Source organism: Pholcus phalangioides, unplaced genomic scaffold (genome assembly GCF_987345545.1).
Source record: "Pholcus phalangioides strain wild (caught in Gottingen) unplaced genomic scaffold, Ppha-v1.0 ptg000030l_1, whole genome shotgun sequence".
In the NCBI taxonomy this organism is placed as follows: domain Eukaryota; kingdom Metazoa; phylum Arthropoda; class Arachnida; order Araneae; family Pholcidae; genus Pholcus; species Pholcus phalangioides.
Window position 1 is genome coordinate 2,880,920 of NW_028301620.1, and position 26,671 is coordinate 2,907,590.

At 36.4% G+C, this 26,671-nt stretch overlaps 1 protein-coding gene and 1 non-coding gene across 2 annotated transcripts in view; one reads left to right on the top strand and one right to left on the bottom strand.

Annotated features, from left to right (window-relative positions):
- The window catches only part of LOC149067449 (uncharacterized), a 369,309-nt gene that overhangs the window by 222,838 nt on the left and 119,800 nt on the right, over positions 1-26,671 (top strand). The window contains exon 12 of the mRNA XM_089252608.1: positions 14,566-14,733. Coding sequence (XP_089108734.1) covers positions 14,566-14,733 — 168 coding nt within the window. The remainder of the gene's footprint in view (positions 1-14,565; positions 14,734-26,671) is intronic.
- TRNAT-GGU (transfer RNA threonine (anticodon GGU)) lies at positions 26,129-26,202 on the bottom strand. Its single transcript has one exon. It is a non-coding gene; the product is annotated as a tRNA-Thr (tRNA).

Sequence of the window (26,671 nt, forward strand, 5' to 3'; positions counted from 1 at the left end):
GAAAGGAAACATAACAAAGTGGTTGTCCTACTGGCGTTATGAGGGATTTTTCAGAACGGCCCATTTTTCAGAAGGGCCTTCAATGTCGCATTTTACAGTAGAACCTATCGACAGCAGACATCCATGGGACCAAGAATTTTGTCCGCTAACGAGGACTGTCCATTAGTGGATAATATATATTGAGTGTCATCGATGTAATTCAACAGAAAGTGTCCGTTATGGGATGTTCCAGGAGGAATGATCATGTTTTTTTTGTTGCTTACAAAGGAGTAGTAAGGGCACCTTCTTGGCTAGGTGAAACCTTCTGTAATCAACAGGTGACGTAGAAATTTCCAATTTTTCAGACTTAACCAGTTCCAATTTTAATCAAAAGGTAACAACATTTCCACTAATTTTCTTTCAAAACGGAATATTTCCAAAATTTAAGTGTAGATAACTCCCTTGAATGTTGATCAAGAAAAAAATCAAAAATCATTTAAATATCTTTTTACCACTCACATATGCTATCTTTTGAGCTATTTTTTCCACTGTTGTGAAGCAGCCCATTCCGGAGAAAAAAATGTTTTTTACTTCTACTGTCAATTTAGTAATTGTGAAAATGTTCCCTTTTGTGAAAATAAGCTCCTCAAACGATCTGTTCATTAGCAAACACGTGCTATTGAAACTGAATGCTCTATTTTATGAATAAGTACACATAAAAGATACAAAATATCAAGCAGTAATATGGTTATCAATTTTGTTCAATGGTTTCTATTCGTTTTTTTTTTTTACGTAGAAGTATAACAGAAAAAAGGCAAAACAAACTAACTTGATTAGGTTATTGTGGAGCTTTTAACCAATTAAATAAGTCTTTAATATTTTAAATGAAAAACTCCTTTGGAATACTAAGGAGCAGCATTTCTCATGGAAGTCAATCTCAGTGAAATTTTTAAATGCTGTAGTAAGTTGTGTTCTTCAACTGGATTTAATTGGACAAAAAGCCCTGCCATATCATATTTATCTCACAATTTTCGTAAGAATGAATTTGATCAATATTTCAGAACACACACAGAACGTCTTATTTTCTGAAAAGACTAAACTGCGGGAATGTTCGAGCTGGAAGACAGTATCTGTTCATTGGGGAGTTAGTTGACGATGTGTGAAATTGTATTGTAGTCATCATTCAGTTCAGAGATTATCACCTCTCTGAAGTAGGTCTAACGAATAACTATACTAATTGACTATCATTCTCACGATATTCCGCATTTAGAACAACCATTCCTCAAATTTTCCTCGATGTGACATGGTGACCCTAAATACGAAGGTGGAATTTTTATTCGAATCGGTAATGGCATATTACTAATATCAATTACAAAAATCAAATGATTTCTCATTCAGTTAAAATTAAATTGTGAAGTCTGTGTGTGGACCACCTATGCCATCGTAACCGACTACCTCTGGTCCATAGGTTGAAAAACGCTGATCTTAGATAAAGCAGTTGAATCAGGCCGAGACGATCTCCCCGTTAAAAAGGCTCACTACAGAGACCAACAAGTCTACAAAGGTACAATCATTACACTCGCAGTTAGGAAAAATTGATGGCGGATGGCAGCACTACAACATAACAAGTATTACGCAGAAACAAACTTCACGTTAGTTTCACAACACGTACACGCACGTTCCAACATGCCCCAATTCGTTAGAAGTTCGGCAGAGGAATGTGGAAGAGGTGCATGTTTGGTTCAGTAGTAGTGGGTGAATCAGGTCACTGTTTGAGCAATTTAAGCTGTTGAATCTTTTTGTGCGACGGTTGAAACTTCAATCGATCAACAAAATTCCCCAAAAAAGCTATAGATTTCAAGAAGAACTTTGCAGCGAGATTATCTTCATCGCTATGTCTGTCATTTTTCCAGGCAAAAAAAAAAAAAGAAAAGGAAAGAAAACATAATTTTTTTAAACCTAAGGATCCTTTCCTAGTTGTTTTTTCAGATAGGGACGCATTTTTGTCCTTTCTTTACGTCATATGAGAATAGAATTAGATGGATGCTTTTGGTGGAAGGGTTGGAGTATAGAGCGAGAAAGCTCGAGATTTAAGGAGAGCTAAAAGACAGAAAAAGGAGAAGGAATAGAACAAAAAAATTGACCAGAAATTCCTTTCAAGTCTTTACCCTTCAATGCTTTGATAATCGGATTTATTCTCACTTTACCGCCGCTTCTCTTACCATCGCTTCTCTTATTTTTTGGTCGTAGAGTATCCCAACGATCAGTGACGTCATCTTTCATGGATTACGTACTCACACCCTCTCTTCTGTCTCAGTCCTCCGAAGTGCATATCACTATATATTTTCTTAGTTTCCATTTTTTAAGTTTAACTTGATAAAAATTTATGAAAAGGAGTATAGAGAGTGCACCTCTTCTATTTCATCGTAAGCTATTCTTTGAAGTGATTCAGAGCATTAGCTTTGTGCTGCAACAAAGATGTCTCCTCTCTATTTTACTTTTTATGTTGTATAGTATGCAGTTATGAAAGATGTCGATGCATTTGGTCGATCTCTATAGCCAAAACATTTAACTCAATTTATTTTTTTCATGTTAAGATCATCGCAACAAAGCAATGCTTTTGGAATACCGAAACGGGGTGTCGTGTTCGGAATAATATATGGATATATTATAACGACGAAAAGGTAGGAAAAATATCCAGTCTCTTCAGTGAGTTCTCTTCTACATTAGGGTAACTGCATTACACTGAACATTTTCTCACCATATATATCTAGAATTTTCATAATGCTGGGAACTTGAAGTGAAACTTGCATGTGAAATTGAAGACTAAATTTCGCTGACAATGTACAGTCAAACTCTGTTATAATAAGCCATGTTTTAACGACCCCTTGGCTTTAACGTCAACGGTGATCTCGGCCGATTCCCGTAGAGAGCATTGTTAATGAACCTTACTCATAACGTCGACAAAATGCAATAAACTCGGATATAACGACATAATTTAAAATATTTTTTGCGCCTTTGCTTCCGTTCTTTCAAGAAATTTCTAAAATTGAAGATGTGTTTTTAGTGTGTACTTCGTCCTGGAATGTTTGATTTATTAATTATTAGTTTGATTTATTAGTCATTAGTTTGATTTATTAGTCATTAGTTTGATTTATCAGTCATTAGTTTGATTTATTAGTTATTAGTTTGAGTTATTAGTTATTAGTTTGATTTATTAGTTATTTCAATTAGTGCTCAAAGATAAAAGAAAGATTTAATGCATGTTTGACACTCAGATTTATAATGAATAATTATTTTTATGGATTAACATTTAAGGATGACAAATATTTATTGCATATTTTGAGTTGCTCACTGATATGACCCTCATAGGACATTCCCATATTTTGCCCTTCACGCATTTTTAAATGAAAATGTCACATTTTTCTTTATTTTTTCAATGAAGCTTATTTGAATTCACAATCTTTACAAAAACCGAGAACGAAGATAATTTGCATAATATAGAGATAATATTATGATGCATAAAAATGACTGCATAAGTATAAACATTTCATCACGCATATATGCTCAATGTTCAACCTATTTATTCTTGAATATATATTCAAGAAAAAATATAATTTTTTTTCACCTTCACTTCACACTTTATGTAGCACTTTATTTACCGCCAACAATTGTTTACAAATGATAATTGACAATTTCGCTGACGATTGGTAATATTTTTGGTAAGAATTGGTGATGTCACGTGTTCATGATCCCATTTTTTGCGATAAAATATGTTCACCCTTTTAATCGAAAACAGATTCAACCTCATATACAATATTAGATTGCATCTGATTATGTATGTTTTTCATATTTGAAAGGCTTTGAAAATGTAAACCTTGGTGATATAGCGACACCTCGGTACTTGGTGATAATGATACAAATTCATGGAATCTTCGATGTCGTTATAACTGATTTTGACTGCATTTAGCTTAGTTCCCCAAGAATATCATTCTCGTCACTTGATTATGATGATTCCGCTCCTGGAAACAGTTTTCTCGCAACAACAACAATACGTGAGCAACTGATTATTATGATTTGTTTACAGAATACATTTGGGTTGCTACAATCAGTCAGTCATCACGGCACTGACCGTATTCCCTCCTGGTATGTCGGTTTTATGTCTACCCCTGTCGTATCTCTCTTCCTTATTCAAATCCTATTCGATTCACTATCGGCATTGAGCAAATTTGTCAGAGTCTTAACGATTTGGTGGCGTTTCCGCTCTCTTAATGATGTGCAAATGTATTAGCAGCGTGTCCGAAATATTCACCGAGAGAGGTAGAGAGCATCTCTCATCAGCATGCAGTCCTTTGCAGTTCTGCCGGACGTTTATCACTCTCAATCTCTATGGATAGTTATATTATAATGAACCCAAGTCACACGTTGCTCATTGGAAGCAAGAGATATAGAGAGAACAACCACAATATATAAAAACTAATGAGATTCAGTGACTTATTAATAAGATATTCAATACATTGTTTTCGTTTTAGAGAAGTAATTTCTGGACAATCAATAATGTCCATGTTTTTGGAGCATTGCTAGAACTCCTCGCAGTTGAATACGACTCACATCACATGTGATGAAATACATCAGTTTTAAGCAGTTTTTATCATTTTACGAAATGAAATATTATTAATCTAAAAATTTATTTAATGACAAAAATGTGTAGTTTTTTTTTCAAAATTTTTTACTAATTAAAGGAAATAGCGGACAATATTTTTTGACTATCATTAATGATTATAGCAATTCGTTTATGAAAGCGTATTAAAAGCAAAAATAAGTAATTAAGAAAGAATGAAGATACTTGGAAACAAACCTTCATTAGTATTTACAATATCAGCGCTCATTCACTGCTAGTGTTATACTCACAATCACTTTTGTTATGTTCCTTGATGCGCCTATGGTTTCTCTATAACTATATTTCTATGCAATAATGCAATATATGCAAATATTTGTACCAAATATTTCCTTACAAAGATATATATATATTTGTTTTTCCCGCAACAATAGTTTCTTAAACGATGTTTTTCACAACAATCAACGCTAAAACAATGTTCCTTTCTTCTCAAGAATGATTTTTCGAACATTTATTCTTCACAATAAACCATCTCTATATGTCTGTTTCCAAAATTTACATATACACCCTCGTTGCTGCCCAAGAATAGTTTCATTAATGATTTCCCTTTAGAGAAAATATCTCGGACAATGTTTCTCAGCAACAACTATTTCTCCACCAATGTTTCTTTGCTGTAACTATTTCTCCAACAATGTTTCTTTGCTGTAACTATTTCTCCAACAATGTTTCTTTGCAACAATTATGCCCCAACAAATTTTTCAAAACATCATTTGTTAGCGATCATAATTTATTTTACAATACTTTTTCACGAAAAATAATTTCTTGATGTTTTTCTGCAATAATAATTTCTTTAAAAAAATTTTTTCACAACAAGAATACTGCAACAATGTCTCTTTCTTCCTAATAAGAATACGATTTATCTATGTCGTATAAACACAATGTATACACAATGATGAAGTTGCAAAAATTGCAACTTCATCATTGTGTTTCATTCTACAAATAATTTTTCTTCGCAACAATTATTTCTCTAACTATTTCTTCACAACAATTATTTCCTCTACAGTGTTCCTTTGCAAAAACTATTTCTCCTACAGTGTTCCTTTGCAACAATTATTCCTCTAACAATTTTTTTCAAAACAATGACATGTACAACAATATTCATTCACAGTAAAAATTTATTTTGAAATACATCTTAATGAAAACAATTTCTCAATTTTTCCACGATAATAGTTTCTTTAGCAATGTTTTTTGCTAAGTGAATGCTACAACAACGTTTCCTTTTCGCAAGAATGATTTCTCTTACGGTGTTTGTTCACAAATTTGATTTTGTAAGTCTTTTGTAAAAGCTACAGTTGTACCAGTGTTTCTTCGCAAAAATAATTACTCTAATAATTTTTCTTCTCAATGATCATCTCTCCTACAATGTTTCTTTATAACAATTCTTTTTACTTTTTTTTCTCTTCAAAACAATGACTTCTACAGCAACATTCGTTCGCAACCGAAATTTATCTTACAATGCTTCTTCAGGAAAAAATATCTCAATATTTTTCTCGCAATAACATTTTCTTAACACAACGTTTCAATTTATATATTTTTTTCCAATGACGACTGCTACAACAACGTTTCTTTCTTCACAAGTATGATTTCTCTTACGATGTATCTTTATAACAATATTTTTTTTAATAGTGCCTTTACGCAAAAAACGATAGCTACGCGTTGTTACTTCACGAGAATGATTTCTTTAATAATGCTTTCCAAAACAATGACTTCTCTAACAATACTTATTTGTCTTACGTTTATTCGAAAAAATTTTTCTCTTACAATGTTTTTTCACAACAGTTATTTCCCTTACAGTTTTTTTCTTGTTTTTTTTTTTTGTAACAGTGTCTGATCATTCAAATTAAAAAATAGTGCTTAAGGGGTCTCCTACCTTTTAACTTTTAACATATTAAAAAACTTTCTTATGTCGAAATACTTTTGAAAATATTATTTTCCATTGATTTATTTTAAATTTTTACCTCATAAATTTAATTTAACGAACAAACAGCAAATTACAATGTACAAATATATAATACAATATACAAACACAAACATATGTTGCACGACACAAAACACACACACATATAATACATACACTATGTAGCCCCAAGGGACTAAGAAGTCCTTCCAGCAGGCCTATACGATTTTTATTACAAGATTTTTCCCTCAGCAACAGCTCTTTTCTTCATTAGATGTATTCGAGTTTATAATTAATATGCATTGGTTCAATAATTTATTTCAAAGTACTGCATTAATATTTGTGTTTTCGATCAAAATAAAGACATTGTAATCTGTATTTTTATTACTATTTGTGTAACTACTAGAGTAGATGAAGTTCATTATTTTTGGTGCGGTGTAACAAAAACTTATTTGATTGTGTACGCTATCCCATGTCAGTACAGAATTTTCCGTTTCTCTAATACTTGATTTTTTACAAATTTTCAAAATAAACGCATTAAAAACAGCTTGCGTTCATGTGATAAAACATGACATCGATGAAATTAAATAAAAAATTGATTGAAAACAAAATAAACTGATAAGTTCAGAAAATGAAAAAGATTTGAGATCCATTCATGAATACTTTGGTTATAAAAAAAAATTAAATTTTTTTAAAATTTGAAATTTAATTTGAATAAGATCGCGTCAATAAAATCTCAATTTTTTTCATCTTTTTATGAACTGAATAGTTTTCCTTATTTTGAATCATTTTTTAATAATTCGCATTGATTTCATACATTTATATCATGCGTGCAAGCTGTTTTCAATGCATTTTATGAAAATTTGTAAAACATTAAGTATTAGAGATATACAAAACTTTTTACTGGCATAGGATAGCATATACAAATACATGTGGTAAAAATTTGAAATAAATAGATTGATAAAGAATATTTTTAATGATATTAACACAGACATGAAATTTTTCCGTACATTTGCTTGACGTAATAGAATCGGAGGAAGCATAAACATGAATTGTCATTTGTCTATACGATCCGAAAAGTTATTGACCATTGCATTCGGGGAGCGGAGATTGTACTCCTTTATAATTACCCATCGTTGTTTATTTTACTTTTTTGTAGTTATTCAAAAAAAAAAAAATTAGTGAAATTTTGTTAACTTTCATGAAAAGAAAAAACCATTCGCCAAATATCGGACTAAAAAAAATCCTGGAAACAAAATCTCCGATGTAACTTGATAAAAGCTTCGAAACTGACGCCAAACATCCTAATACTTCTCATAATGGCTATTTGTTTCTTTCTATTTTTATTTCATTTTATTTCACAATTACTCTGCGCTTTCGTTATATTCTTGACATTTGTTTTCTTGAATCTTATGACGTTCATTTATCGGGATGATAGTAATTTTATTCCGAGGCAGGGCGCCACATTCTTTTTCTTTTTTTCAATTACTACTCAAAAATTGAATGAAGAAGGGGAAATACAGTACCAAAAAGACGAGAAAATGAGACCATGAACAGAGAGAGAGAGAGAGGAAAAAAAGTTATATTGTCGATGCAACGTCGATGAGATCGACCTGCTTTTTTGGATCCTACGGCTCTTTCTGTTCCTGGTAATGTTGGTCATTGGGTAGTTTTGGTCTGTCCTTTTCTCTTCTCGGTTAAACCCCATAGAAGAAAGTATATAAGGCTTTCTTTCCACCCTTCTCCCACCCTAATTAAATAAACGACCTCTGGGTAGAAAGTGTCGTTTAGGTTTGCCTTGTTCCTTCGTATCCCATTTCCATTATTATTTTCTTCTTATTATTAGAAGGGAGAGAGACGAAAGGGAAAAAAAGAAGTCATTCCCAGGGATATTCTCTTCCCCGGGATCAGTTTTAGTGAAAATGGTATTTCCTTAATGCTGTTCTTACTGCTTTAATTCTTTGATTATGAGACACGATATTCGATCGAAGGTAAAAAAGAGAAGAAAAAAATTCATTCGTTCGAATCGGGACCGACATTTATATGGTAATTCCGATTCCATCGACTACACATTTACTCCTCGACGTTAGTCTGATTAAACCGACTCACGATCTACGAATTTCTAAACTTTTCAGAAAAGCATGGGGTGAATAATAACATGTTGATGGTGCTGTCAGGTGGTGAGTGGATTATTTCCACGTCATGACGTAATGTGGTTACGAATCATACTCTAATTATGTTACATGGTTTAGTGATATTTTTCAAAATTTGAAACTATGTGGTAGTAAATTACATATTAGTGTCGTAGCCCAATTGTAAAATCCAGTTTATTGCAAAATGTCTTGAGAAGACCAGGCTGTTTGACGAGATAGGATTGGAAACCGACCAAGGTTCGGTACCACAAGCTCTTAAGCATGAAGAACTATATTGCAAATAGCAATTTAATCCTTTTGATAATAATTCACGGCAGAAGGGAAAAAAAAGGCCAATGCCCAACACGTTCATCTTTCACATTCTCTAGTGAGATTAATTAATTTTTTTTTATAAGTTATTTTAGCGTAAAAGTTCAGCCAATGGAACCCAATATCGTGTCTGATCTAAACTGGGCCTAATCCTATAAGGTCATCAAAAACTATCAAAAATCAATTTTATAATTAGCTAAAAGTTGCATGGGATCATTAGGCTACAATAAGCATTTCAAAAATATCAGGCTGATTAAAAAGTGCTACGAGCTATAATTTTCTCGTAGTTCACTCGTTAAAAATTTTCCAATTAACCAGGCCCATCGCATTTTTCATATTTTTGTAGAATTTTAAAATGAACCATAGAATTTATATTACTTTCGGTCAATTACGGTGGAACAGCTTCCATACGAATGTTATACTCACATTTCTCGAAAATATATTATACAGTCTATATAAAAAGATTCATTGGCTATTATTTGTTAAAAGTTTTCTTCTTTTTATGGTCTTATTATCTTATTGCGATGTCGTTATAAAGTGACTTTTATTGGAGTTTTCTGAACTGATGGAGTTTGCGTCAAAACTTTACACCGTTTCGTGGACCTTTGGGATTAGACTTTTTTCCCACGTCTAAGAGAGCAAAAAGTGTTGAGGATAGTTATAAGAGGGGTGAGCCACGCAAAGGGATGGGGTATTTGCCATTGTCAAAGACCCGCATAAAACTCTCTCTCTCCACCGTCCATTGAATCATTGAAGCGCTTCGTTCCCGCTAATAAGCGAGGGAAATAATAATAATAAAAAATAGAATAGTAGATTAGGAAAAAAGTAGAACAAAATGGTCGAAAAAAGTCAGCAGAGAGGCATCGGCTCTCTTTTCTATGTAGTTTTTTTTATTATTATTTGAGCCGCCCAGTGTCACTCAATCAGATATTGCGGAGGCCCAAAAGATGGCGGTCGTTTCTCTGGTACTTGTTAGAGAAGCCTTATTACTGAGTTTTACGACCCTGATTTGGCCGCCCTACCCGATAAGGGGCGCTCTTTCTCTCCTTTTTTTTTCTCTCGCCCGCACAAGATCTTTGGTTCGCATTGCCCCCAATATTCTGCCATCGCATCTGCTAAAAAAGTTCCTCCACATTTATATTCTTTTAGGGCTGCCGTCTTCTTCCTGCTCCCCCTACTGTATATTTTTGCTGTTCCTGGTTCCTGCTTTTAACATCTGGATATGTGTAGAGTTGCTCTGTTTTAGCTTATCGAAAGAAGAAGAAGATAACGGGTATTTTGTTGAGAAGCAAAATACTGACTTTTACAAGCTGCTTCTTTTTTTTTTTTTGTCTTTAGCTTACGTTATGGTATCTGTTCTGAAATATTTTTGGCAATGAGAGAATCTTCGACGGGATCTCTGCCCAGCATTTTGTTTTTACTTTATTCTCCTGCTGTGAGTTCTTTAGCGATAGTGGGAGCAACATAACTTCAATTATTCCCGCGGAATCACTTATGGTAGAGTTTTAACTCATGTGTTATCTTGAATGTGTGTTCCGTAAATTTTTGTTTGCCACTGGTTTGCGGGATGAATTTACCGAAATAAAGGGGATAAATCACCTGGAACTAGGGGGGGGGGGTCTTCATTTTTTCGAGTCACGAGCACGCGTTCAAACCCACCGATCAGAAAGGGAGCACGTATTGGCATCCCAGTGAAGCGTCCATTCGCCGCCCTTGAAAAAGTTAAATGGAGAAAGCGTTTACTTAGAACATTTCGTTGGCATGAAATGCTTCATTGTATCATGTCCATGTTAATATAACAGTTAAACAAGATTACAATGACCGAAGTGCATTAGTGTCCACCAATACATCGGTAGAAGAAATGATAAAGCCAGGTGAAAAAGGACGATTAATAAATAAATTAAGTGGAAGAGTAGATAAAATTTGTCTAATAATACTCAGAAAAATCAACGACGAAAAAGGCAAATGCGAAGAAAATACAAAACTCCATGCATTTCGACACTCCATGGGTTCGTCTTCAGAGGATAAAAATTACCACGCTGACCGAGGATCCCTCTTGGATTGGTTACCGAATCTTGACTCTCGGTTGCTCAGCGGAAAAAATGTCCAAGTCAAATGTCGTGTTTAAATAAAGTGTCAGCATTTTTCGAAACTTTTATATAAACTTTTATATCAGAGATGACGAATACAATGAAAAATTATATTTTAAAAACTCATTCGAAAATTTTCAGTAATTTGTTTTTCTTTTATCATTAAGATGCAAATAGAAAACAACTATAAGGCCACACCCATTTTTTTCGCGTCACTTACCCTATTTGCATGTCTTTTTGGATAGGCATCATTTTTGGGAGCTCCTCAAGTAATTACACGTGGTTGTTTTCCAAGTTCGATTCTTAAACGGGATCAGATAAGCCTTCATTTAGCATGTTAGCTGGTGGGGTTTCTGGCCCACCAGTAAAAATAAAAAACTATCACTCACGGCCTATTGTTTTTTTTCGCCAATCAGTTACATCTTCAACATGCTGTTACATGGCCTTTCTTCAAAGTGGCCCAAAACAATTGGAATTTCTTATAAAATGTCCTGGGATGAGGCATCGGAAAATTGTAAGGGAATGAACGGTAAAATATGTTACATTTACAGATTGTAACTGATATAAAGGCTACATAAAATTTCAAACGTTCATCCTCTTTGAATTTGAGTGTTTTTTAGAGAACTCCAATCTCATCACTGTGTGCGAGTAAAGGGTGGTCAGGGAAGCTTTTTTTCATGGACAGACGGGGTATGTGGCGTCCCAATCTTCCATATTGTGGACATTTCTACTAGTTCTCTCTCTCTCTCTCTCTCACTCAAGAGAGTTCCAAACATTCTTAACTTTCTCTGAATAAATTTTTTTTCGTTCACATCTTGAGTTATTGTTATTCTCTTCTGCCAGTGTTTTTGAAGACAATGTTTTCAAAACGTCCTGATCGTCGTTTTACACCCAGAATAAAATTAGTTGTTCTTCAGGAGATAATTAAGCAACATAGGCAGAAATAGACTTGAAGGTCTGGGGGGGGGGGGCATGATGATGATGCCAATTCATATATACGCATACATATGTACATTAGATTAGTCGGTCCACCTTTACGCTGGGGGGGGGGAATGCAACGTCCCAAATGCCCCTTCCCCCGTATCTCCGGCCCATGTTAAGCAGTGTCTTACATAAGCATATCTATCCAATTCTCCCAGAAATTAAGTTGCACAATCTAGCTTCGCGGAAAAAAACTGCATCGAGTTATTCGAGGAGCTCTGAGAAATGATGCCTACCCAAAAGGATATGCAAATATAGGTAAGGAACTCGAGAAGATGGGAGTAGACTTATAGTTTTTGCCATTTGCATCGTAATGAGAAAAGAAAAACTCACTGAAAAAGTATTTCGAATTTTCGAATGAGTCTTCAACATTATCATTTCCCATTGTATTCATATTCGTTACCCGTGATAAAAAATTTCAAAAATTTCTGACTGTTACTTTTTTATTGGGACTGGCAGGATTCATACTTCGGCCCGATTTGATCCTCACCATTTCTTTGTATTTTTACACTATAAATTAGAAGAGATCCGTGCAAAGTCCGGCCTAGAGCCGCCATGCTCTTGTTATCAGAATATATAGTATTTCAAAGTACACACACAGGGCCGCAACTAGGAGGGGGCAGGCGGTTCTGATTCCTCGGGCACCAGACTAGAGGGGGTACAAACTTTACCATTTAACTTCTCCTTTAACAATACAATGTAGTGCCAAAATGCATCCCTGTTCCGGCTGACCAAGCATCTAGATGCTGCCTTAGGTATACGGCCGAGGCTTTACCGACATTCACTATTGTCAGTCATTGCATCTCATTAAGAGACGGGGTATGTCAGAGAAAACATATTTCTGAATTGCAGTTTCAGCATCTACTAGTGCTCTAAAAAATCCCGTTTGTGTCTCACATTGATTTTTCCTTTTCTATGGTAGTCATAAATGTAACAGATGATGCTGCCACTTGTTGATTGCGTTTGGTCGAAGATACAGTTTATCGATTATGAGGGGGAATGCTAGAGATCTGAGATGACGGGGGGGGGGGAGAATAGGATGGTCTGACGTGGAAAAAAAGTTGGCAACGTCCTTGACTAATTGTCTGCGCTTCTAACATCTCTGTAACATAACAGAGTAGATAAACATTCTATACGTTTTTCTTGCCATGAAAAAGCTAATTTCACTGAAAACAAACTATAATCCAAAACAATCATCATAATTCATAAATACAAATACAAATACAACGCCACAACAGGCAAAATGAACAACGAGGGGGGCTGAAAAAAAAATGTTCATAACAAGTATGGATGTCATGTATTACTTAAATACAGCAACCCAATTAAAAATGCAATCAAAAAAATTATAAACAATATATATACATGACAAAATATTATACAATGACCATAAAGAATATTATGGTTGTCTTAATCTAAGTATGGATAGTTTTTTTATTTACCCCAACATGTTTATCGTAATTCTTTTTAAACGTGTCAATTGTGTTACAATTTACTACCCCCGGGGGTAAGATATTCCATCAGATGTTTCCTGATAATGCCTGGATTGCGTAGCAGATCTCAATTCGACACATTATTCAATAAAGAGAGGTAAGTATTCATCCGCACCTCATCTTGTTATCCAGTCTCTTTTGTAAAACTTTGTACATTATTCAATATTTACATGCTGCTATCAAATTTTTGATGAAAGAATCCCTGTTTCTTCCTGTTTTTCATAAAAGAAATATACACTTCTTTTTACAAAACTATCCCTTAAAATTTTGGAGAGGAGTGAAATTGCTCTTGAAAATTATTTATTTTATTAGACAAGACAAAACCATAACCCCCACATCCTAGACATGGCCCCCACAAGGGGTGGGCTGGCAAGGCTCCAGCCCTGGGGCCCGGGAGGATTTTAATCATTTTTTTGTTTTTTCACGCTATAAATTCATCATAAAGGGGGCCTCATAAAAGTCTGGTCGGAGAGCCCGTAAAAGATCCCAGCCTATGGGCCCTGCTTCAGGATGTGGGGGCCATGATCCTAGAGTGGGGCCCTTAGGCTGGAATCTTTTGCTGGCCCCCCGACCAGACTTTCACGGGACCCTTTATGATGGATTTATAGCGTGAAAAAAAACAAAAATAATGAAAATCGTCCCGGACCCCAGGGCCGGAGCCTTGCCAGCCCACCCCTTGTGAGGGTCATGGACAAAACAACACAAAACCTAACAAGACGAAAAGAAAAATACAGAAACAAACACTATTTGACCAAAAGGGATTGTCCTTCCAAGGGTTTTAAAGAGTAACTCTCTTACAAGATTCATGGCAACATCCAAGTTTTTTCGGATAACACTGGCGAATACTATTCAGCAGTTGCCCCTCGGTGTGTCCAGGTACAGTGCTATAGTATATATGCTAGTATATATTCTAGAAACCTTGGTACAGTGTGTTTTTTTTCCTCCTATGATTTTTTTCTAAGTACGTGTTTTTGTTTCCACCTGACAGATGGCGCTACCGACTCGCGGTCGCTGCTGGAGTCTGTTTGACAAGAGCTCATTTGTTGTTTGGTGGCGGTGAACATGTGTTTCCCGTTATTCGGAGTTGCCCGATCATCGTGTCGAGATGTGATTCTTACGTGTGGATAAAAGGACCCACCCTCATCCGGATATCTCGGTAAGTCGCCTTCGTCAATTTTTTTATTACGTACTAATTGAACGTCACTGCGACCAGGAATTTTCTTCTCCATTCAGATAGTACTGTAATAATCTTCATAACTATTTTCGTGTCATGTCGGTGGAACGTAGTAGTGGGTGCTGGTCGGTTTCGGGCCGTGCCGTGGTGTATGATGAAAAAGTTCTTTGTTCGCGTTGAACTTTTCTCTCACTTCTCCTTTCGAGTAGGCGTCCGATTAATTTATTATTTCCTAGCGATTTGCTGTTAACTCTTTCACTACCGAGATCTTTCAACGTCACACATTTCTTGTTTTTCTACTCTTGGTAGTGTGTATGTGCTCTACGTATTCCAGTGATCAAAGAATGCTTTGTTGAATTTCTCTTACAATTTAAGTAGCGAAGGTCAGCGCATTTTTTTTTCCAAAACATCAAAATAAGACCTTGAGGTTTTTTTTTTCTACGTTTTTATTCAATGAGAAATTTTTTGATTGCAAATTCACCAAGTAGAATCTAATCATTCGAAGTATGTACAGTCAAACAAGGACGATGAGTAGGGTGGAGCGATTTGTTTTGCACGTTCGTTGGATCGTCCCTTATTTTACGGCAGGGGTCTCACACTCGCGGCCCCCGAAGGAACTGTTGAAGACCCGCGACATTCCAAGATCCAAAAAATATCGGGTTTTTTTCAATTAAAAAAAAAAATTCAAGTAATTTTTTAAAATGAAAAGTGCGAAGAATTTATGCCAAGAGAGAAAAAAAAGAGATAAAGAATGATTTCAAGCTTTTTAGCGACGGTTCCTTGGTTGAGGAATTGATGCTGCCGAAAAACTCCGCCGTAAATATGTGCAAGCATTTCATGATATTTTTTGTACCGAAACGTATTGTGGTCCAAAGAATAACAGCAATAGGTGATAATTTGCTTGACCAGTTGGAAATAATATCTTCAAATTTGCAGTTTTTTCAACAGCATTCAACGAAATTTCGGGTATTCGGGACGTGGCAGAAACACTGAAGAATTTTCAGAAATGTTTTCTATTCAAGAAACCCCCGACAAAGGAAGACATTTCTGACGTCGCGACGTGGCAAAATGTATCAATGTATAGATTTATAAGAAAAATATTAATTTCTTTTGAACAGGTGCGTAGCAGTGTGAAAGGTTGGTACGTCAACAATAGCTGGTGAAAATATAAATTTTGCTTCAATAGTACAAGTCAAATTGAAGGAAATGTATTTAGACATTCTTCGACTTAAATCTTGCCTTTGCGTCATTTATCAGCAGGTCTTTTGCTGCAAAGAGTTGGAAATAAGTTACATTCTAAATCTGGCATCTTCAAGCAGTTGCTCGCTACGGTGCTCCCTGGTGCACCCAGTGAGAACGTCCCATTTAGTCCCATCTTGTACAAATTGCACATTCAAGGATTAAAATCATACTGAATTCAGGCATACCTTTGTCAAACTTGCCGTAAGGGTGCTCTTGTTTTGATGATGCATGCACTAATTTGTCTGTCTCATAAAAATACGGGAAGGTCGCCTGGATCGACACATCGCCCTGGATCCACGCATGCATGGCCCAGTGCTGTTTGCTTGATAACTCATTCACACGGATCCGCTTTACGTATCTTTCTGATATATACATTTTAGAATTTGCCGCCTTTCTTCCGTTTTAATTTGGTATTCATGACCGTCACTCAGGGCCGTAACTAGGATTTTTGCCACCCGGGGCAAACATTATTTTCTCACCCCCACAACTTTAAAATTTGATAATTTTGTACCGGTGTTCTTTATTCCCGCCTAAAACTACCGCCCCCCAAATTTTGCCGCCCGGGGCATTTACCCCCCCTCAAATTCCCGCCTTGCCGCCAATATATTGGATCCCGCTTTCAATATAGCTTCTGTTCATACAGTAGGCCTACTTTAGTTAATACGACATATTTTCGTATTCCCAGCTTCCACTAATTCTCACTGAGCTTTCCGGTTTAAAGAGTTACCCCAGTTACAATGTTTCATGACTTGTTTGAATAACGTTATAAGCGGAATTCACTGTAACTGTAATTAGCCGCTCTGGGCTTCATCCCGCTTAGCCGTTCCCTGGATTATTTGCGACATTGTATCATCTGTAAGAATAAAATAGCTTTCAACATGATTAAAAAGTTTTTCAGGGTCTATCGAAGAGGATAATTTCATTACATTGAACAAGAGACTACGCGGAACACAGTTCGAAAACCGCTGTCTCATGGAAAAAGAGCCAAAAAATTCCGTTCGTTGTAACGGTGTTCGACAGTGATCCCTATTCTTCACCATGGGCATAAAGTTATCGGAAATATAGTTGGAGGGCTCAGAATTATTGGGGAAGGGAGAGTCGCCCCAAACCTATATATAATACTGTATTTTCATAGGTTACTATGGAGATGGCGGCTAGGCCGGATACAAGTTTACAGGAGCGTAGGCAGAAATTTCGTTCGGGGGGGGGGGGAACCAAAGTGATAGAACAATAAATTTTGGCCATCTTTTTCCATTTTTTCGCTCATTTTCTCACATTTCGGGGGGGGGGGGCACCAGACCTACAAGTCCTTCCCCCTCGCTACGCCCTTGCAAGTTTAAGCTTATGTTCTCCACGTGTCATAATGTGGATGGATTGTCGCTCTACATCTATGTCTCCCTTAAATCAAATTGAACACTTGTTACTCCGCTCACCACGATTCTCCGAATACTTCGAATGTGAAGGGAAAAAAGATCATATGAGGAAGTGAGAGGCAAAATAAAATTATTTGCTCCGCTTTTAATGGGGAAAAAAAATCAGAGTCATCATATATTATAATCATAAAAGCATTATGGGGGAAATCTGTGGTAGAGCAGAGTAACGCATACTAGGGCTTCTCCAAACTTGTAAATTCTTGTTACTTGCGATTAAAGATTATCGTGGAATTCATGAAAGATTTGTCATTCGTGCACAAGTTGGGCATGTAACTAAACATTACATACGCACAAAACTGTATTTTACGTGCCGGCGTCGAACATTTGGTTGGAAATTAAATCAGTGAAACCACCCCCACCCCCCTTTTGTGCGAACACCAGCGGGACAAAAAAAATTAATCTATCCCAAGAGGGGTGACCGCATCTGAGGGGGTCGTTATTGAAAAGTTTGGGTGGGGGGAACCACAATTATTTTTTGACCGTTAACGAGAGGTCACAGTTACGAGTGGTCTCACTGTACATGCACGATCAAAATTTTTACATGCCCCGAACATGTCGTACAATAAATTTTTCCAGCCCTTGTGTCCATACATTATGACGGCACTGAACGGAACGACTGCCCCTGAGGCTGAGGTATGTATACCATAGAAAAAACATAGGTGGGCCTGTGCGTACGCAGGGAGGGGCATAGTATGCCTATATGATCCACAAGACGATAAAATTTAAAAACATTTCTGTAAAAAAAGTTAAAATATCGAAAAAAAATTACCTTTATACCCGATCTTGATCAATATCTAATGATTTAAAGTGATTTTCGAAGGTTGATAACGCAAAATTTCTCTAAAAGATATATCCCTTGAACTCCCCAAACCCTACGTTGTCCGTTTAAAAGTTGATCCTACATACGCCCAGAGACTCGTAGCTACTATCTAGGAGGCTTTGATACGCCCGTGTGAGCAGGTCCACATTAATGAGTTTCAGGGCTCAAAGAACAATCAGTCTGTAGATTTCAAGCCCAATTCACATGTATTAAAAATCTTGTATATGCGTATTGGTAAGCAAAATCTTCAATAATATTTCAATTAGAGCACCCTTCAGGAAGCGATCGGGGGGGGGGGGGAGTAACCTAGTTATCTTAAAGTGCCATAACGGAGAGAAAGTTTCATGGAACCAATCGTGAATATCTCACTATTGTAGATATTTTTATTTTTTACAAAAATTGCAGCTTTTGATCCTACGAAACCTCTGAAAAGCTCACCAATTAGAAGCCTATAACACAAAGGGTCTTCAACCTTTCAGACACGGCGGGCCAAATTGAAACTTTCCACGAAGCCCACGGGCCACCAACCCATGCAATTTAGTGACATCGTAATTGAATGGGCCAATGGAGCCCCGAGTTAAACAGGGACAAAAATAATTGAACACTTGTTTATTCGAAAATTATTTCTTTTATTAATTATCAGTTTTGACTAGTTCTGAAGTTATTTTTTCACAAATTCTGAAAATTTTTTTGATTAATTACTGAAAAAAGATAATTCTGCTATTAATTTTAATCTGAAATCGCTTTAAATCATTCTTTAATTATTTATTTCGGTAATTCTGAAATTACTTTCATTCTCAATGGAAAACATTTCTTTCAATAATTCTGAATTGATTTGTTTTCCGAAATTGTATCATTTATTCTAGAATTATTTATTTCCTCAGTTCCGAAATTATTTTTTCCATTAATTCTAGAGTTAATCGTTTTTTAATGTTTTCAACAATTTGCTGAAAATGATCGACGGGCCCCAACAAAAAGCTCTGAGGGCCAAATGTGGCCCCCAGGCCCATGGGCGGAGATACGGGGGGAGGGCGTGGGGGGCATTGCCCCCCCCCCCAGCGTCAAAGGTGGAGTCGACCGATCTAATGTATATACGAATTGACATCATCATCATCCCAATATTGTCCCCCCAGCAATAATGACGTTGTCCCCCGCCCCAGACTTCCAAGTCTATCTCCGCCTATGCCCAGGCCATGCATGCGTTGAATACTCCTGATATACAACGTGACATATTAAGTGTCACAGTTTTGTTATATCATATAATGTCATTTTCTTTCTGAAATTTGTCTGTCGCACCCATTAAAAATCACTGCCCAGCTACGTGCATCATTATTAAATGAATCACACGAATTCGTGAAAAAAAAAAAAAATTCCATGAATTTAAAAAAAAAAATGAAGAAGGAACGATTATCATAATATGAAAATTGCAAAGCATAAGGCGATGATAATTTTTCAGATCAGTACTCGCATCGCTGTCCGATTTCGTGCCATGGAAGAATCTTGATGAATTGCTTCTTGGATCCTCCTCAGGCCATCTGTAGGAAAGAGTCGAGCCGATCTAATTCCATCTTGATCCTTAACAAATAAAATGAGAATAAAAAAAGAGAAATGACAAAGTGGGTGGCGCGTCTGCCATTTCTCTCTCTCTCCATTCTTCAAGACTTTTTCTTTTTCTCTGGTATACAATCACGTTGTCTTACGTCACGAGTCCATTTTCTTTTCTTGCTTTCTTTACTACGCGCCTCTCCACCCCCGACCCGATCTAACTTCTCACCTTTCTTTCTTATTAGATGGATGTAGCTAGCCCCAGCCCTATATAGAGGACAAGAGCAGCAAAAAGAAAAAAGAAAAGAAGCTCAGACTGACTAGCCCAGCCATTTCTTCTGTGCTTGTTCTTTTTTATTAGCACCACTACTTTCCGTGTAATATGATCGTCCCCAAACGGAAAAAGCTGCTGGTTGTTGGTCGGTCCTAAAACGCCCGTATTTTTTTTAGTATTCTGTTCCTGATATGGCCTTTTCTTTCACTCCTCTTGGCCGTACGCCCACATGCTGGTTTTTTTATTTATTTTTATAATACATGCACTTTACTTTAACTTTTTCCGATGCGGGGCACACCAACATGCTTGAAGATGGTTGAGGATATGCACATATTATAACAGGGCCGTCTCAACAAGTTCGGGGGCCTGAGGGGTCCTAACAACTTTTTTTTTCCTCGGTGTCCATTTTTTTTGAAAAAATGTTGAATATGCTTATTAATCACTGATAATTTTGCTTCGGCCCCGTTACCCAACTCGCCATTTCTTACAGGGCCGGGCCTCCAAGCATTTGGGACTTTAAAACAGGATTTCAATAATACAAATCAGATGAAATCTACATTTCTATTCGTTAAATCGACGAAAATCGTTATATTGAGGTTGAGATTAACCTAAAAATATACACACAGAGACTTAATTTTTTTTAAATCGGGGTTCAGTATATTGAAATCCAACTGTGAATGCTTGACGAAGCCATAGCTTTAAATTCTATTACTTCATTAATGTCATTATTACTGTTAATAACGACATATCTAATCAGAAGTGTTTTGAACCTGTGCGTGTTCGTCTTTAATTTGAAGTAGGAAAGTTTGATTTCTGAATCAATTCTGCGGGTGCTTGGACCCGTTCTACAAATTTCCGTGGGTGAGTCTAACCTTTCTTTTGTGGACATCGGCAGGGTGACAAAAATTCTTCCGTAAAAGAGATGTGACCTTTAAGATGGTTCTGATAAAAGCCTAGAAATAGTGGAACGTACTTGGAGCGCTGGGATATTCTACCCCTAACAATATAAGTGTATATTGTGTGTTAAGCCCTGAAGCAGAATGTACCAAAAACTGCGATGTACGCAGAACAGGCATCTTCAATCCGTTGCTTTGCGAGCACTACGGTGCTCCTTGAAGTACTGAAAGTGCTCGACACTCGTGTTCTGTTTCGTGTTCGCTAGCACTTGATCAACGTTTCAAATGCAAATACAAGGCCACAACAGGCAAAATGCCCAACGAGGTGGCTGAGGAAAAGGTGCCCATAACAAGTATGGATGTCATATATTCCTAAAAAAATTTGCGTTGAACCTGCGACCTTTGAGTTCACAAAGCGACGCGTTACCACCTACACTAAATCAGCATTCAATTAAGCACCTTGTACAAATTGCATTCAAGGATTGAAATCATCTTGATTTCGTATGCATTTGCAATCGCAACACTGTTCTTATGTGCTCCCGAAACTAGAGTACTGCAATGTTATATGGAGTCCTCACAACAATCTAGACTCACTGATTCTAGAAAGAGTCCAGAACAGATTTCTACGTTACATGTTTTACAGGCAATTCCACGTCTACATCAATGACGTAAGTACAACTGAACTGCGACGTTTTTTCCATTTCCAATCATTGGAATGCCGAAGAAGGAGTTACCTTCGCTTTTTGTATAAAATTGTCAATAATATAATTGATGACTGCTACCTTCTTCAACTTGTTGATTTTTCTGTGCCAATTGGAAATAGGCCTGTTCGGTTAACTTTTCGCCTCCCTAAACCCCGAACAAATATTTTACGACGGTCCCCTATTTTTGAGATGTGCAATATATATAATCAGTGCGATATGGAAAAACCAGATATGTTCAATTCAACTATAAGAAAATTTCTTAAAAGTTATATGTGAGTATTGGATATTCATGTTATTAAGCTTTCCGTATGTATTTCGATTGCTTCACTCGTTTTTGCTTTTTGTAGTTTGTTGTATTTCTCTTCTCTTGTCCATCTCTGTAATTGGGCAATCCTTGCCTGTTGAGACGTGAATAAATGAATGTCAAACTTACACAGTAAGGGTGCTCTTTTTTATGATTGGTACAGGCAGTGCTCGGGACTGGAAAATGGTTGAAGACCAATCAGTGTTGCTGCAGAACGAAATAGAGAAAAATTTGGAGAAACTAAGAAAAGATAAAACACTTCAGTGTTTTCTCGACAATTATACGAGTTTTTACATTTCCGGTTAGATAAAGGGACACGTTGTAGAACAATGCAGAATATTCTGCTTTTTAGGGGTGTTAAGTAGGTATTGCCAGCTTTCCAAATTGAACTGAAAATTCGCAGTTTTTGTGCTGTAGGACAGTACTTTGGTGCTGTTTGTTTTTAGGTAAGTCCTTCCTGCACATGACGCTTTTTGTCAAGTTAATATCGTTGAGATTTGATAGAATCCGTCAATATCCTCCGGGACTTCGCAATTTTTATTCCTTGCGTAAGAAACGTTTTCGACCACTTATATGAAATTCCAGCGTTAGTCAAATTACTATGATATCGGTCATTTATAGTTTCGAATGATTTAATTCAATTTTGAGTCCTTTTCCTAAAGTTTTATGATGATCCTGTTCGTCGGTTAAATTTCTATAGAAGTTGGACAACTCTTATAAGGGACTTCAATACCTTATTGGAAAATTCCTCGAATATTTTGTGGCAAAACTGGTGTAATTATCTCAAGTCAATTCTAACGCATAGACAATTATTTAACGGATGCGTCGATTTGTTTGTGCACTAATTTCTGAAAATTCAAACGAATCTAATTAAACACCAAACTCGAGAAAATATTGCAATAGTTGGGAATCTTGGCGCTTGAAAAGTAGAAGTTGAACCGTATCCCTCATAATAGCTGAGAGAAAGAGATAAATTCTCAAAGGCATGTGTACTCTGATTGTTACACAGGCGCGATTGAAATTTATTAATTTCTTCATCGGTGGCTTCCCCGAGATGTTCACGAAATTACTCATCGCGGAAAGTATTACGAAATTCGTGCTTGATGTCGAGAATGTGTGACTTTGACGGTGACTTTTGTGTACATTTCTCTCGACTGCCGTGCGATGTCGAAATAATTACATATGGCGCTTCGTCATCGAATGAGAAACGATTTCATCGTCTGAATTCCTAAACATTCAGATCATTTTTTTCTTTTTAATTTTGGTTTTTTTTTCTAGACGTTAATGAACATTTTAACGTAATCCTCTCAATCTGTTCTGTCAGTTAAGACAGTTTTACAGTCCATACATTTGAAACCAATATTTAAATTGTGAAAGTCCAGATCTCTGCGCTACTTTTGTGTACTTGTGTGTTTCGTGTTTTCAATTTGATAAACTATTATTAACACAGATTGTTTCGCCTAATACATATATAACAACTGGAATGAATGATGAAAATCAGTTGGGATCACTCGGTATGAAAAAATCATGATTTTTTGAAAAAAAAATTGAAAAATTGGATTTTTTATTTTAATTTACTGACTGCTTATTAATTAAAACAAATCTTGTTAATCCTTAATGCACATTTTTATATCATCTATAGGCTTACTTGCTTTTTTCCCCTAATCTCTCAAATTTAATTCAGCATTAATGAATATAAGATATATAGAAGACTGGATGTTGTGAAGATATTTATTATTTGAGATGTTACTTTTTTAAGGAAGGAAAAAACTCATCTCTGCCACTACCGGGAGTCGAACCCGGGTCCCTCGATTGCCGGACGAGTGCTCTGACCACTAAGCTACAGAGGAGATAGAGATTTTCCTTCGCTAGAGCGTATATATGCCGAACGGAACCGTGCAATGGACGGTGAAACCAATCAGCTAATAGCTCATGGACGACGAGCCACCAGAGGGCTATATATATGACATGAATGTCGCTCTCCACTTGTTAATACAAGATATATAGAAGACTGGATGTTGTGAAGATATTTATTATTTGAGATGTTACTTTTTTAAGGAAGGAAAAAACTTATCTCTGCCACTACCGGGAGTCGAACCCGGGTCCCTCGATTGCCGGACGAGTGCTCTGGTTTCACCGTCCATTGCACGGTTCCGTTCGGCATATATACGCTCTAGCGAAGGAAAATCTCTATCTCCTCTGTAGCTTAGTGGTCAGAGCACTCGTCCGGCAATCGAGGGACCCGGGTTCGACTCCCGGTAGTGGCAGAGATGAGTTTTTTCCTTCCTTAAAAAAGTAACATCTCAAATAATAAATATCTTCACAACATCCAGTCTTCTATATATCTTGTATTAACAAGTGGAGAGCGACATTCATGTCATATTAATGAATATATTAAACAAGCGAACAATAAACAATTTAGAAGCATGACATATTAACACCAAGAATCTCTGTCTATGTAACATGAAGAGTCGTTGAGCCAAGATTAACTTCCTAGATTAATACGTATTTTTCTTGTAGAGAAGCGCTTTTATTCATTAGGGCTTCTCCCCACTTTAAAGTGAATGCCTGGTGGCAATTCAGTATCACATATGGTGCCGGTTTCTCGATTCACTCGATGCACAACCAAAGGGCCATTCGGCATCAACTAAATAAAACAAATTCTATTGACAAGATTGTTTCTTGCGTAATTGATGGATGCATAGATTTATGTTGATGTGTTTCCGACTTTTTTTTTGAATGATGTTGCTCAGTATTTTAAAGTTTTATTCTTTCACAGATTAATGAGTTTTGGTAAAAAAAACGAGCCGACTTAAAATTTTAATGCGATAAGTAAAGAAGTGTCTAACGCTTAACAATATTTATATTGGTATAATATCTATTATTATTTTGAATCAGCAATTAGGGCATGGAATTCAAGTCTTTATACAAAAAATAGTTTCTGTTTTTTTTGTAATCAGGGGAACCGTAGTGTCACATTTTAATGCATTGAAAATACTTGGTGCTGTTGAGTTCAACTTTATATTTTTTCTGCCATTTTTCCATGCAAAAAAAAATCTAGAAACAGAAGAGCTTTCTTTCTGCATGTATGTAGGAATTAAGTTCAAGTCTATATTTACCCCAAAGAGATCTTCTATACTTCTTTTGATCACGAAATTAACCACGTATCAATAACATGCCTACCATGACAGGTTACTTTTACTTCAATACCATTAAAATAATGTAAAGGAAAAACGAAATTTAAATTTTGTGATTTAAATCGGTGTACCCTGGTTGGGATAACTTCAGAATGAATCAAATTTCATTGTCATGTGTGTTAATTTGAAGTAGACTAAGCACGTCTCCCCAAAAACTCTCAAAGACTTCATGTCCATGTTTCAAACTGGAAACATGGACTCAGGTGTGAAGTCAGAACCAACTCAAAATTTCAGACACAAAAGTAAGCTTTTTTATCTTCTTTAAACAAGTTGAAATTTATTATTTGATTGGTCCGTTAAGTTCTGAACGGGTTTATTTATTTTATTTTTTGTGTTCCCGTAAGGAAAGAAAAGTTTTTGTCGACAGCTTGTCTCCTGCAATTTATTTTGGGTGACAATAAAACAAATGAGGTTTGATAATACGTTTTCGTTTCGTCTCTGAAGCATGCTAAACGCCGGATGCATATTGGTCTTATCAGTTTTTCTCTAACTAGTTTAAAGAAATGTTTCCGAATTGCCCTTTTAGGAATGCTAACATATCTGTGCGAAGTTTTGATTAGTTTTCTTCCCATCACCACCTTTTTTATGACATCGTCATCCCTACCCCCGTCTGTAATCTTCCGGACCAGTGGCTCCCCCTTGTGGTCCTGAGATATTCTAAAGCAGTGTTTTTTAACTTTTCCGAAGGGTAAAATGGCTAAAACAGTTTGACGGAACACTTATGTCCCTTATTACGGGACATATCTGTAATTTTCGTTGTCCCGATTTTATTTATACATCTGTCCCGTTTTTTCAACGATACTTGAATTTTTTCAACGATACTTTTGAATTTGTAATTCGTACGAAAGTCGTAACACACACGCACACCCAACGGTTTCATAGTATAAGTTATATATAGTTATCAAGGAAACAGTTATTTTCCGGATATTATGCTGAGGTGAGCTCGGAAAGAAAAGTCATCACGTCTCCGCCGGGATTCGAACCCAGGCCCTCTTGCATACCGGGCAAGCATGCTACCATCTACACCACTGGAGACACATGAATCTGCCTTCCTAATTTCACGCACTGTGTCGTGAGGCTATATCTCTCTAAACCGTCCCACCCGGGGGCCATTTCCTGAAGTTAAGAGAGGCTACTACTACCTCTACTTCAGCGCCTCACGACACAGTGCGTGAAATTAGGAAGGCAGGTTCATGTGTCTCCAGTGGTGTAGATGGTAGCATGCTTGCCCGGTATGCAAGAGGGCCTGGGTTCGAGTCCCGGCGGAGACGTGATGACTTTTTTTTCCGAGCTCACCTCAGCATAATATCCGGAAAATAACTGTTTCCTTGATATCTCTGGCTGAGAAAAAAGCCATCTATATCTCTATATATAGTTATGTTATAATTATGGCAAAAAATATAAATAATCATCTCATACATGTCAAGTTTAACGTTTCCCGCAATTTTAATTACAATTGTGCCTCTCAATCAATCCCATCAATTCCAAAATTTTCATAAGCGTCC